The sequence below is a fragment of the Kogia breviceps genome, chromosome 8 (assembly GCF_026419965.1).
Source record: "Kogia breviceps isolate mKogBre1 chromosome 8, mKogBre1 haplotype 1, whole genome shotgun sequence".
Taxonomy (NCBI): Eukaryota; Metazoa; Chordata; class Mammalia; order Artiodactyla; family Physeteridae; genus Kogia; species Kogia breviceps.
Window position 1 is genome coordinate 50,620,202 of NC_081317.1, and position 15,322 is coordinate 50,635,523.

Genomic DNA, 15,322 nt, shown 5'->3' on the forward strand with positions numbered 1-15,322 from the left:
GAAAAAAATATAATTTGATAAAAGGGTATAAGCTATCAGTGATTATCCCCTCAAAATGATTGTGGTCCCCCAAATACAATCCCAAGTTTTCATGGTTATTAGGCATTGTGTTTAGCCTTCTCTCTCTCTCTCTCTCTTTGTATACTTATAAAGAACCACATTGGCCACTCTGGTTAGCCTATTCTAAATATCTGTATTCATAACCACTTGGACCTAAGTTGCTGCTTAAAAGAAAAAACAATCCCTTTTTCTTTTGCTATGAAATTGATCCCCAAATGGTAATTAATAAGAAGTATTTGGACCTTTACTGGGAATCTTCCAGGAAACCTTCAATTGGTTTGGTTTGACTTTTAGTAGACTAAATCTTTTTAATGTCCATTTTTGTCACCTCCTCCCCCCCCCCCCCCCCCCCAGTAAAGTGTTTCTCGCCTTTTCAAACTGAGAAACTTTCCCTTAGTTGAAAAATGGAGACCTTTAGGATTGGCTTTACTTGTCTGTGCGTTCCGTTGATTCCGATCTCTTGTTACTTCCTATTTCTTGAGAGTCGGGACACATCAGTGAGCCAGGGGCGAGAGGGCTCAGGTGATGGATAAAAGCAACAGCAGACTTATTTGGAAGCAACTCTTACTCCAAAATTATTCTGTTTTTTATCTTTGTTTATGCTTTTCTTTTTTTCCCACATGTTCTCATGGGCTTAGATGTTCTCAAGTGTAAATCTTTGTGTTCATATTTCCCTGTATTCCTTAGCTAGGTCTTCAGACCCCTTTTAGAAAATTGGATTCAGTTTATTTGAATAAGCTCCTCTAAAATTAATGTACTTATGCATATACACACATATATTCCATGTACACACACACATACTCACGATTCTCCACCGTTTTAGAATCTGAAATAATTGTACTTGGTAAAGGCTGTAAATTTGTCAGGGTAATGTGTACAGAACACTGACAGATTCTTGGTTGATGCTTTTTGCTTTCCAATTTTATGGGTAAGGAAACTGAAGCTGAAAAAGTCGTGCCCATGAATCCCACACAGCAGCTCAGTGGAGACTTGCACCCACAGTTTCCGAAGCTGAATGTTGCCTTGCTGCTGGGTGCTCTGGCTCAGGCAGGACATGTATGATGGAACACTTTGGGTATGTGTGTTTTTTAAACAGCACAGCTTGCTGAGTTCTAACTGATGTTTAAACTTGCAACTGTAATAGACAGGAGATGAAAAAAGGCCACATGTATATTTCTAGAAGAATTAATGTAGATTTTTTTTTTCTATTGAGAGAATGTGCTGGCGTTAATGACAAGACCATATGCCAGAATGAAAGTGGATGTCTGTCATCAGTGGTGTAGAGCTAACCATATGCCTTTTTCCCTTTCCCTTTCATTAGGGCAGAGCTTGGGATATGGCTTTGTGAACTACATTGACCCTAAGGATGCAGAGAAAGCTATCAACACCCTGAATGGATTGAGACTTCAAACCAAAACAATAAAAGTAAGTTTATGTGTTTTTTTTTTATATGTACTTGCAGAACAGAGGTTAAAAGAATTAAGGTCTACTTGTAGTTCTTTCCTTTATTCATTTTGTGCCCATATGGACACTTCTCTGGGAGGCATAGCAGAATTTTTTTGTTTGTTGCATGATGAGGGAAACTTTATTCATGAGTACTACATGTAATTACTTATGTGTTAACAAAGGGACAGAGTAGCAACTTTCTCAGATAAGTACTTTATGAAACTTATTGAATTAAATTTCCTTCTTTGATAGAGAATTACTTGCCTATAGCTTGAAGAAACCTTATACCATTTCTTCTAGCACAGGGGTTGGCATTCTTGTTCTGTGAAGGGCCAGGTAGTAAATATGTTAGGCTTTGCCGGCCGTGCAGTCTCTGTCACAACTTCTCAATTTTGCCCTCATAGCTTGAAAGAAGATATAGCCTCCACATGAATGAATAGATGTGGCTGTGATCCTATAAAACTATATTTATGGGCACTGAAACTTGAATTTCACGTAATCGTCATGTGTCACAAAATAGTCTTTTAATTTTGTCCCAATCATTAAAAAACGTAAAAATCATTCTTAGCTCTTGGGTCATAGAAAAACATGTCCTTGAGCTGTAGCTTGACTCTGTTCTGGCAGATTCAGTTTACTTTGAGGAGACTGACTTGAAGAGTGTACATGCCACACAGGTTATTTTTTCTGTTACAGTTTTCTTTTCAAGACAAATGGTAAATAATTTTATGGATGTTTTTCTTGCTTTTTTGAAATTCTGATGTAAATTCTCTCTGGATAAGAAGTTAATCCAGTTTGCTGTGTAGATTTCTTTTCCTTTAGAATTTGAAAGGGACGTTGCCTCTGGCAGACGCTTAGTACATGTGCCATCAATTTTCCCTCTTCTGCCCAGTGCAGACATTGCCAATCATGGCAGTCTTTCTCACTGAGTCTGGATGAGGCTCCCAAGTATTTTTTCAAAATAGTGTTCCAGACAACCTCTGTCAATTGACTCAAGTTGGAACCTATTTTCCACCCTTGATTTAAGAACTCAGCTCAGACCATCGCCTGGAGTGGTGAGGGGAAGTTAGTCACAGCTGACTGTGGTATCCATCTTGCTTAGAGATGTGTCTAGAAGATTTCTGCTCATTTTCTCAGGTATCTGGAAATGCAGTGTCATCTTTGTGCTTAAAAGTTGCTTCTCTCAGAGTTGTCAGTTAAGGTAATTCACTAACCCTGGGTAGTTTTGACATCTTCTTGTACTTTATATTTTTTGGCCCAGAGGAAAAATGCCTCCCACCACTGTCTCATCTAAAGGAAACTGTATGCAATGGCCCCCAAATATACTTGGATGTAAGATGTCCGAGATTCTGCATGTTTCTTGGTCAAGAAAATGTTCTACGTACAAAACGTCTGATTATTAGATTTCTAATACATTCTAAGATTGCAAACACTTGTTTATTTTAACCTTGGTTTTTCCATCTGGACGATTTTTTCTAATTGTCCACACTTCTTTGCATGCTCTCTGTTTGTGTCACAGAGATTAACCTTTTAATAGTACTGTTAAGTGTAATGATCAAGTGTTCTTAAGAAGACATCCAATGTCCAGTTACCTTCAGATTGTTTTGTGAATGCTGTATCCTACTGCAGATTTTTGTGAGGCTCCCAACTTAAATTGACTTCAGTATTGCTGCTAATTTTTCGTAGTTTTGAGGTCCTGAGTTGTGGTTAAGAAGAAAATGGAATAGATGGTTGGATTGACATACCTTTTCTCCATTCCAGAAGTAACCACCCTCATTTCATTCTACTGAGTCAGTTCTTTTGCTCTAAATCAGTTCTTTTGCAGTAAGGTCCATGAGAAGGTAGAAATGCAGGGGAAACAGGTCTCCATAGAAGAAATACCCGTGGCCTGCAGAGAGACCATTGGTGACAGCTGCTTCCTCACTGTCGATCACCCGGCCTTCTCTTCAGGGCCCAGCTGCTCAGGCAGAATACGTGGAAGAAAGGACAGTCATGCCTTGTGGCTTTTACACCACATGTGGCATCTGCTACTTTTCTTTGGATTTTCTGAGATGGGGGTGGAGGTGGTGGGTAAGCAGCAGGCTACTTCTTTCCCCACCCCCATTCAGTTCCTGCAAAGATATCAGATAACAGCTGGTGTCCTCAATTTGGCCCACATTTCTCGGAGGCAAAGCAGACTATTTTCCAAAACTACATAGCACCATTTTTGTCTATTTGTTCTTTCTATGTGTGTTTTTTCCCGCTTATTTTCAGTTAGATGTGTCTTGTTCTTATACAACATCTGAGCCAGGTTTTTCCTAGTGTTCACTGCTCTAAGTACCCTTTGGAAGTTGTATTTAAGCCTTTCCAGTCCCTATTCTGTAAATTTAGTCTCTTTTTCCTTTCTCCAGTGCATCCTGGTGGTGGCCGCCAAAAAACACCACTTTCCTCATATTGCTTCTCACTCAGAATTCTCTCATATTCCACTACTGTTTTACCATATCATTTGGCTTAACTTTGGAGTGACCCAGTGTTATTACTGTTCTCTATGGTAGTCAGACTGGCTTTTCGCCTGCAAGCGGATCTTATTCCCGGCCTCTGCATATATGCTCGTACAGCTCCCACTTCCTGGCGTACTCTTTCTCACTCAGTTTATTTTCTATTTATTTTTTAAAATAAATAAATTTATTTATTTATTTTTGGCTGCATTGGGTCTTCGTTGCTGTGCACGGGCTTTCACTAGTTGCGGCGAGCGGGGGCTACTCTTTGTTGCTGATGGGCTTCTCATTGCCGTGGCTTCTCTTGTTGCAGAGCACAGGCTCTAGGCATGCGGGTTTCAGTAGTTGTGGTGTGTGGGCTCAGTGGTTGTGGCTCGTGGGCTCTAGAGTTCAGGCTCAGTAGTTGTGGCACATGGGCTTAGTTGCTCCGCGGCGTGTGGGATCTTCCCGGACCAGGGCTGGAACCCACGTCCCCTGCGTTGGTAGGTGGATTCTTAACGACTGCGCCACCAGGGAAGTCCCTCTCACTCAGTTTAACAGCAACCATCTCATCTTTTAGAGCCTGTCTGAAGTTCTTTCTTCAGCTGCTGCCTTCCTGGGTTGTTCTAACTCATGTTGGGTTCCCCCCTTCTTTGAAATATGTTCTCTTTACCCATGAAGAATCACAGAAGTTTTGGGGTTGAAGGGACCCATATATGATTTAGACTTAAGCACTAACCTCTGCCCCCAGTAAAAGAGTTGAGACCTAGGTAGTGGTCATAGAGTTTAGCTTAGACCAGGCAGTTGAAGACAGAGCTGTGACTCAAATCCTTGTCTTTTGATATCTACACTAAAACTCTTGCCGTAACACCATGCTTTCCATTAGAAAGCTGTATACTTTATGTACAAGTATACAAGTGTTTGTGCACCCTTGAGTTCAGGTTTCTCTTATGTCTTCCAGGCCGCCTAGCATTTATACATTTTATAGATTGGAATATTAAAACAGTGAATCAAGTGCTGTGAAAGGTGGTTTATTTAGCATTTTCTCCTGGGGCTTCCTAGTAGCATTAGCCCAGTAGGGTTTTGTGCAGTAGATGGATGGTATGTTGAATAAATGACAAGTTTTCAGTATCTCTGCAATGAGTAAAGCAAAGTCCCTCAGGCACTGTGAAATCCTAAAGCAGTTATTCCCAAACTTGGTTGCATCAAAATCACAAGGAGAGTGAGTTAGAAGTACAGGTTCTGGGACCCACTTCAGACCTACTCAGTCAGTGTCCAGAGGTGAGTGAGATGCAGGAATCTGTTTTTAATATGCTTTCTAGGTAATTTGTGACAGGGAGTCTAAGACCTAGAACTTAGGAACTACCAAAATGTATGTTTTTTTTTAAATAGATGGGTTCTCTAAACACTTGGTATTTTTGCATGCAAAGTTTCGTTTGTCTTCATCTTTTACCTTGATAATCTTCTTGTGGATAATTCACTTAACTGGAATATTAACCATGCTTTATTTTTGAGTGTGCTGAATGCTAGTTTAGTATTCGGAGTAAAAAGCAGTTCATGCAGTTTTCACTTTTTAAAAGGTGTGGTTTAGAAATTAGAAAAATTAATATGTTCACCTTATGTTAGAGGTTTATTTATTTTGAATAGCAGCATTCATAGGTTAAAGGTTCAAGATGACGATTCTCTAAAGGATCACTTTTTTTTCCTGGTTGGGTTAATGTCCCAGCAGCTTACATTGCTGGTGACATCACACCATCCTTGAACTGCACAGGAGACAGTCATGATGGGTTAAGCCTACCCGCATTGTCCCTAATAATCAGCTGGTAAATAAAGTGGATATTACAAGATGTTTTTAACTTTTGATATGAGGGAGGGTAGTAAAAAGGGAGTATATGCACAATTCTTTCCACTCCTAAAGGAAAATGTATTTTTTTTGCCTAGGTTAATAGCATCAGACTTAAATTCATAATTAGCAGAGTAAAATCATTCATTTCTGAAAATACTTAGACTTTCCCCCCACATCAAGTACTGTGAATAAGAGAATATCACATACACAGTAAAATGGATATGTTGACTCCCAGCATCTCTCCAACTCCTCCCCCTTCTACAACCAGCCTAGGAAGCTTTATTCTGCAAAGTGGGCTTGCTTCATCTGAAAGTAGTAGGAGCTATTATCTCAAGGAAGAGAGAACTTTTCAGCATTATTGATAGGTATTACCCCTAGAAATCCATGTCTTCTCTCTCCCAACAGAAGAAACCCTGTCTAGAAATGCTACCAGCATAGAAAAACTGCCTAAATTTGGTTTTGATTAAATCGATTTTTCTTAATCATCAGATGTAAGTCAGATTAAATCTTACCTTGGCTTAAAAATTATTAATTAACATACATTAATTTGGAATTTCTTATATTGAATTAAACTGCCATTTCAGTCTGTATGGAAAAACTGTTATAAAAAATTGGAATATTAATTACAAATAATAATATCTATTCCTTAAAGTGTTCAGTTTATTAGAGAGCAATTAAGTAAAGCTTAATAAACCTTTATTCTAAGCTACTGTATTGCTTTTAATTTTTTGTTAAATTTATACCATTTCCTAACTAGCTCATCCTTTTCTCAGTTAGTAAATGTCATGTTTGCAGACTCTCTTGCTGTTGAGCATGAACTATATCCTTAATCTAGGAGGAATATAGAACTACATTTCTGAAATCTTACCCTCCCTGGCATTGCTTAAGTGATTTAACTGGCTCTGTAATCTTGGACTCATCTTTTAACCATTTAAGTTTCTATCTATATCTGTAAAATCTTTAAAATTAATGAATTAACGTATCACTGAGTATGTTTATTACCTGACTCTTAACTTTCCATAGTCTGCCAAATTGCATATTAAGAAAAGGTGTAACTGTTTTTAATGAACTCATGGTTATCATATAGCATGGTTTAGTTGAGAATGCATTTAGAATGAAATGCAGCACCCTGTCCTGAGGAGGTAACAATTTTAACCATTTCCCTTTACCACTGTTGAATGTTTAGCAGCCACAGTAAAATTCATACTGGAAACACTTTTCTGGCTCAGCCTTCTTTTTGGTTCAGGATTAGCTGGGATGGGGTTGGTTTTTATTCATCATTTAAGTTGTTCATTTATAAATGTTCTGAACATGAGGAAATATCTTGCAGATACTGCATAAATCTGCTCCCCACTGTAGAGAAAGAAAGAGCATGGAAGCAGGAATGGGAGAGTGAAGCTTGGCTACAGGCTTGCCTCTTGGTAGGTGCTCTGTTTAAAATATCTGCAGCACCATTCTGGGGTGTGGGTTTTATAATAGTAGGAAAGCTGAGAGTTCATACTTTTGTCGGAAGTTTGAAAGCGGGTGTTAGGGAAATCACATAGATTAGCTACAGGAGAAAGCTGGGTGGGGGAGTGATGCAGAAATGAGCCTGTGAGCAGTTAGGGATCCGAAAAGGTATGGTACGTGTGGTTTTATACTGTATGTGAGGGAGAACCACCAAAGAGTTTTGAGCAGAGTAGTGATGGAATTGGGCTTGAGTGTTTATTAGGAGGGGAAGATCTGCTTTGCATTTAACTCCACATCTCTCTGAGCATCTCCACCCTACTGTTCTTGTGGCTTATGTAGTTGATATTTCCCTTGAAGGTACAAAGTGTAGATGCTTGTAGAAGAAGTGTGGGCTTCACAAATTTATAAATCATCTTCTATAAAGTACCCATCAGTTCAACACTTGAGTACAGATCATCATTTACCTTTTACCTTGACCAGAGTTGGAAATTTTGAAAGTAATAGTCTGAAGGACAAGCCTCAGATTAACTGGCAACTTTTGAGATGTTATCCTAAATTGTTATTTAGCTGGTCAGATCTCTGTGGAGAGGCAAAAAGGTTGAAAATGTGGAGGCAAAAATGGAAATTTTGAGTAAATGATTTCTTTGCGTTTTAAATTTATTTATTTATTTATTTATTTATTTATGGCTGTGTTGGGTCTTCGTTTCTGTGCAAGGGCTTTCTCTAGTTGTGGCAAGCGGGGGCCACTCTTCATCGTGGTGCACGGGCCTCTCACTATTGCGGCTTCTCTTGTTGCGGAGCACAGGCTCCAGACACACAGGCTCAGTAGTTGTGGCTCACGGGCCTAGTTGCTCCGTGGCATGTGGGATCTTCCCAGACCAGGACTCGAACCTGTTTCCCCTGCATTAGCAGGCAGATTCTCAAACACTGCGCCACCAGGGAAGCCCCTCTTTGCCTTTTAAAAAATACAGACTGAGTGAATGTTTTTCTAACTTCATTTTTAACCCATGGTCTGGAACTTTCTAGAGCCGTGTGCCAAATTTTAAGTGTATTGCCATATCTGATTATCAGAAACTCTTCAGTGCATTTAAATAAAATTCTTGTATCTATATTGAGTCCAGTTTACATAGTCCTTATATGAAATGAGGAATAACAGATTTTTTGAGTGATGTGTTATTTGTACAATGCACATCATGTGTTTTGTGGAATGATTGATTTTCAGCTTTGATTTTTTAAAACATAAAAAGCCCCAGAGGTTTTTACTTATCTCAGGGACCTATCAGGGTCCAGAATTTGTTTGTCCTGACTTCAGGCCTGTTGTGTTACTTCTGCTCCTTACAAGCTTTGTCCATAGTGGGAAATAGACATTTGAAAGTTTCCAGAGGGCAATAACTTGGCATTCTCTGAACAGCTTTTCTGTAGATACTTTTCCACAGTTGTTGGAGCAGAGGCTGAGACTCTACAGAGGGATGGGTGAGGAGGAGGGTTCCTGGGGGCAGTGTCCTAGCTTACTTCCTGTCCATCCCTGCTTGTGAGCCATGAGGGTGGTGGTGGGAGAGTCTTAGCAGCTGAACTAACCCATCTTCTTTAGGAGGGATTTTATAGATCACTTTATTACCCAAGCATGGCCCTACATTTCCTGCCTGTTTCATAAACGTACATCAGCAAAGGCATTTCTGCGAGGCACTGTTAGCACTTGTCTGCTTAACTTTTCTACTGCTCTTTAAGGGTAGGGTAGGACTTGTTGTTGTTCACATATAACTCAGGAGAAGTAGTACTGCGTCAGTTTGGTGGCTTCAGTATGTTCTTCCAGAGCTAGCTGGAGAGGTTAAGGTAGGTGTGCTACCTTCTGAAAAAGTCTCTTAATTCCTTGCTCTATCTGCTTTGTGTAGTATTTTCATAGGACTTTTATCCTTTTGCTTGTCTGGATTCATGCCAAAACAATAGTCTCTTGTAGCCAAATACTCCCTTTGGCCAGTGAAAGGAAGCTCAGGTTAAGGGACTTGTTCAAAAACGATGTAGCTAATAATAGTACAACTAGGACCAGAAATAGGCCACATTGGCTGATGCCGGCACCTTTTATGGTTTTCTTTCCGTTTCACATTATTGATATTCAAGCATCCATACACTATAAACAAACTGAATATTCTCTTGAGGACCTTGATTTGGGGCTTTTAGTGTCCTGAGATTTTCTGAACCAGGCCTCTGTTAGGTGCGAGGGAGTGGAGCTGTGCCTGGTGGTAGAAAAACTCTTTCAGGCTGAGCACGTGAGACAGCCAGACCTCCGGTTTGAGAAGAAAACTGGTATCTGGAGGTCCTATTTAGCAGATAGGTGAGTTAACATCGATTTAAGTATTTCAATGGTAATTGGACAGTAAAAGAAGCATGATAGTAACTTTCTGAACCTCTGTGTTATAGGAGACCACTCATTCTTCAAGAATGTTTTTCTGGTAGGTTCCTTTGAGTCCTAGATGCTAGTTTAAAAATCACAGAAAAGTGCATTTGTCTCTCTTTAAATTTGTGTGGGCTCTTTACAAAAGCATGTGTGGTCCATTTTCTTTCACTCCCACCTCTGCCAGGTTTTCCTATAATTGCCTTTAGCATCAGTTCTCAGCCGTAAGTACTACATCAGAATTCCTTGTGGAACTTTTGCTTCGGGAAGTTTCTTGGCATGCTGTTTATGAACAAGCAAGAGAGGCGGCTGTATTTTGAAAACAATACAGGAAATCGGTAACTTACCCCTTCCCTTCCACCCCACCCCACCCCACCCCAGCTTTGAAGAACTCCTTTGAATGCTGCATCAGGATGTGGAGTCACAAGTCTGGGGTTCCTGTTCTGCTCTAGCTCTGTTGGCCCAATTCGCTCATTTATAAAAAGGTAGAGATGGTCCCAAGTTACATAGTTCCAGTGAAACGTCTGGCTCGACATCTAGAGGTAGAAAATACTTGTGTTGGCCTGTTGTTTTCAGAGGCAGAATATCAAGAATATTCCATTGTTTTTCAGTCTGCATTTTCTGTATTAAAGTGGTATTTTAGAAGTCTAGTTGGGGAGGAATTAAAAAGCTGCTTTTACTCTGAAGAAAGTAGTCACAATGTTTTAATTCTTTGGTTCCGTTTTGTTGGATATTTTAAAAATGGCTCTAGTTACCTTGTGTTATAGAGAAGTAGATATTGAAAAAAAATAAATCATGCTAATAGGCTTTCTTTTCGGTCATTAGTACCAGGTTACCTCCTCCCAGGGGAATGAGAAGTTTAATCCTTCCTGCATAGATTCTGGGCTTGCTAATGAGTCTTGAAATGACCCACAGGTGAGCCTAAGGAAGGGCAGGCAGAGTGCCTGCCTGGCCCTGGAAACTTATAATTCAGAAAATGCTTTAGTTTCCACAAATTTTGTTAAATGACTCTTTAGAAATTTGACCACTTCTGCTTGCTTTACCCACACGACCCTGTTCACCTTCCTAGAAAGATTCCAGAGTCATTGAGAGAGGCTGTGACCTCATAGAATCAAGCACAGCAGCCTTTTCCAGAGACTGGCTATACAGATGGGCTCCCCAACCCAGCTGAGCCACTTGCAGCAGGTCCGGTTCTTAGAAATTCCTTTGGATGGGTTTTATGGGCTTTGTTTTACTTTTGCATTTTTGTATTTGTTGGTGATTTATAGTCACATATACTTTCAAGCTACCTGGGGGTTTGTCTTATTCAGAAACCAACACTGGTGGATGGTGAAGAGAAGGGCTTGACATCTGTAGTTTTTATGAGCTGGATCTCCAGGAAACCCAAACATGCCCCAGAGGTTGAGAATTTTACCTATTTAAAATCCCTCAACATAAGAGACTGCTAAAACTTTAATGTTCATCAGAATCACTGGAGTGGTCTGGTTGATAAAACGCAGGTTTCTGGACCCTAGTCAAGACTTACTGAATATGATTATCTACACAGTGTGGCCAAGGAAATTGTAGTTTAACAAGCACCACAGGTGATTCTTAGCAGGTGGTGGCCTGACCTGAGAACCATTGTTTAGTGGACCTTAATAGTTAACACTTGGATAGGTCTCTGGTGCTTGTTTCAAAACAAATCTATTGATACATGTAAGTAAGATTTTCATTTGTGGGTCCTCTCATAAGCTATCTGGAATGCTTGTGATTAACAGGTGTAATTTTAATGAACATAATGCCATACTTACCCTTTCTCTCACACACATTCATTCTCTCTGTCTCTCGTACACACAGATGCGTGCTCATTTTCAGAGCATTTGAATGTCATTAAATACTTCTAGCATTACAAGTACCTAAACATCATTTAATGTTTGATTCTGAGAGTGGGGAATTTGCTGCATGGTTCTTCTGGGGCTCATTCATTTACAATGGGTATTTCATAGTATAGAGTTTAGGACTTGAATTTTATGATCCAAGATGGTTGTGAATCCTTAGATTATGGAGGTTGCTTTTACAATACAATAAAAGTTTGTCTCATTTTTATAAACTCCTAGCAACACTCCTGACCCACCCTCCTTAGTATCTGGATATTTGAACTTTCTAGTCAAGGTCTGAATAAATGGGAATTTGCTCTTATTGTAAAGGACTTTTCCACATAGCATGTTGAAAATATTTAAAGAAAAAAAATTCACCGTGTGCTACCTTAATTTATAAACCTTTTGACCAATAAACTGTATTTTGTCCCAAAGCTGTGGGATAGCAGTGTGTGCATACTGTTGCCCCAAGGCTTAGTATGTCTCTGTTCTGCTCAGATTTGCAAAAATGGGTTAATAAGTACTTGTCACCAACTTGCAGGATTTTCCTTAGTGTTCTTCTTCATTAACCAGTGTTCTTGGGGGAATTGTGAAATATGCATTGTCTGCAAACTACTCTGAAGCACAAAGTCAAATGAACTGTGAAGGTGAGGGCTAAAAACACCTCTTTCACCTTTGTACTTTGTTCTTTGAGTATTAAAGAACATTGATCTGCCAAGTGGCAAAGGGGATACTATTTGGCGGTTTAATTACAGCCACTGAATGTTATTGATGCTATCAATCAGTGAGACCCAGGGAAAGGGCATGGTGCCAGACCATTCTGTGCTCCCAACAGTGTAATTAAATACTGTAGAACTGGATTCTCAAGGTAAAGTGAGGTCATCTGAAGCAGGGGAGCACTTTGTCTTGCAACAAAGGTAAAGGTGGTTATCTCCTCCTTGCTGCCCCTCTTTACATTTCTGGAGGAGTTCTATGAATGGCAATGATACAGTCTCTTCTTTGTGTACAGTTAAGGTTGTTGGTGTTTTCCTTTAAAACCCTCTCTCTTGTAAAATCTTCACAACTGTCATACAAAAGGCTTTAGGAGTACAGTAATTACTTTCTGTTAAAGCTGTTTAGGGGAATATATAGCTGAGGTGTCTAATAGATATTTGGAGAATCAGAGATTGTCTTTGAATGAGACTATTAGTCCCACAAATCACCTCATTTAAAAAAGCTTTCCCGAGGGCTTCCCTGGTGGCGCAGTGGTTGAGAATCCGCCTGCCGATGCAGGGGACGCGGGTTCGTGCCCCGGTCCGGGAAGATCCCACATGCCGCGGAGCGGTTGGGCCCGTGAGCCATGGCCACTGAGCCTGCACGTCCGGAGCCTGTGCTCCGCAATGGGAGAGGCCACAACAGTGAGAGGCCCGCGTACCACAAAAAAAAAAAAAAAAAAAAAGCTTTCCCGGGCTTCCCTGGTGGCGCAGTGTTTGAGAGTCTGCCTGCTAATGCAGGGGACATGGGTTCGAGCCCTGGTCTGGGAGGATCCCACATGCCGCGGAGCAGCTAGGCCCATGAGCCATAACTACTGAGCCTGCGCGTCTGGAGCCTGTGCTCCGCAACAAGAGAGGCGCGATAGTGAGAGGCCCGTGCACCGTGATGAAGAGTGGCCCCTGCTTGCCACAACTAGAGAAAGCCCTTGCACAGAAACAAAGACCCAACACAGCCAAAAGTAAAACAAACAAAAAAAAGCTTTCCCCATGATTATTCTCTAATGTCTAATCATGTTGAGAGAAAAATATCTTGGTAGGTTTGAAGTTATAAAACATTCAGTAATATTTCAAAGGTTATTCCCTTTAAATTATCTATTGAACACATTTTTCCTAGTTGTATAACTTAGGTCAGGTCTACAAAATATATGTAGGTAAAACTTTCTTTGGCTCTGGGGAAGGCGTTTAATAACATTTCTATTATCCTTTTATAGTATGTTTTATACACACACACACACACACACACACACACACACATATATTGTTACACAAATCTCCATCTAGGCCTATTTGAGACGTAAGAAATGCCATAGCTAATCCAAAATGTTTTCTGTTACTGCCTCTTTTTTTTTTTTTTTCCCTCGATACGCAGGCCTCTCACTGTTGTGGCCTCTCCCATTGCGGAGCACAGGCTCCGGACGCGCAGGCTCAGTGGCCATGGCTCACGGGCCTAGCCGCTCTGCGGCATGTGAGATCTTCCCGGACTGGGGCACGAACCCGTGTCCCCTGCATCGGCAGGCAGACTCTCAACCACTGCGCCACCAGGGAAGCCCTCCTTTTTTTTTTTTTAATCGATGTATAGCGTATAATGATCAAGGCTTATTTACCAAAGACAGTCTACCCTTGAAAGAGATTTAGGTTTCCTAATTTTTTTTTTTTTTTTTTTGAGAGAGTATAAGTGCATACACACACACACCAGATCCCTGACAAATGGGTCAAAACAAGCCCTAAAACAATAAATCTTGGCTTTTGTAGTATATTTGTAATACAGGTATGGGTTGCAGACTGTTTATATTTCTAACAGGTGTTTGAAGGGCAATTATTGAAATAAACTGTCTTCTCCTTTGTTTAAAAGAGGAAGATTGTTAGAAATTTTCCTTCAGAAGTTTGAGGAATAATTTTTTAACATACATTAAAGGTTTAGTAAAAGAGTCTCATCCTATTACAGCCTTATTACATTATATGGAACTATAACAAGACCAGTGGTTAGTCCCCAAGTTTGTAGGGAAGGTCATGTGCTTTAAAAGTTATTATGTTCATTATACATGTGCTTCCCCCCCACACCCCTTACCCCAAAGGCAAAGATATCTATCATAATATTAATTAATTGCAAATTGTTATAAGACTGTACAATCATGGTTATACAATCTTGGATAGGGAATACCTGTGAGTAATTAATTAATTCTGGAGGCATTTTGAGTGGTTAGTATGTACCAGTCAGCTTTGCTAAATGTTGGAACAGTGCTAAAATGTGACAAGATGTAGTCTTGTCCTTGATGTCATTGTGTAGCAGGGGAGACGGCACTTGCTTTATGTGACCACTATTTGGATGCATGGTAAGTGAATGCAGAGTGCAGTGGAAAAGGATATGTCACCAGCTGTTGAGAGGCCTCTGTAATGGTTTCAGAGATGATAGGGTTTTACAAAATAGGATTTATCAGGGAGAGAAAGAAGAAAGATATTGCACATGAAGGAATGTCTCATCCAAAGACACAGAGGCCTTTCTGTGACATATACTTTTTTGGAGGACACTTGCATTTGAAAACTGTAAGTGTGCTTGTTCTATCAAGTAATAACCTTCTACAAAAATGATTGGTAGAAAAATTTGATCCATCCTAGCCCCATATTTTACATTTATCCTTTTCAAGTGGAGACCTAATTTATAAGAGGAACTTTGGGAATAAATTTGGGGCAGATTAATTCATTTGTTCATAGACACATATCTGCCTTGTTTTGAAAAGATCCACTGTGACCTTTGAGACTCATTTAAGATATTTACAGATGGTACCAAGAAGAAATTTCTCTGTGGAGTATTTAGTGTACACACAGAGATAGGATCATTATAATTTCATTACAGTATGTATAAGTAGGTCAAAGAAGACTTGGATATCTGAGGTAACATTGTAGTGAAGCAGTTTTTTTCTTCTAGTTATAGCACAAAAGGAAACTTATTGTAGATGGAATTCAAATTAACTTTTTAAAAATTGCCACAATCCTGTAACCTGTTACTCCCCTGCTTATAAAAGCTTCACCTTGACATTTAGGGCTCTACCATTACTATTCCGGTGTTG

The 15,322-nt window shown here is 39.9% G+C and overlaps 1 protein-coding gene across 22 annotated transcripts in view; it reads left to right on the forward strand.

The window, feature by feature from the left end:
* Positions 1-15,322, forward strand: part of ELAVL2 (ELAV like RNA binding protein 2) — a 160,596-nt gene that overhangs the window by 118,611 nt on the left and 26,663 nt on the right. For all 22 annotated transcript variants that reach the window (XM_067041399.1, XM_067041406.1, XM_067041404.1 and 19 more), the window contains one exon: positions 1,382-1,485. In XM_067041399.1, coding sequence (XP_066897500.1) covers positions 1,382-1,485 — 104 coding nt within the window. The remainder of the gene's footprint in view (positions 1-1,381; positions 1,486-15,322) is intronic.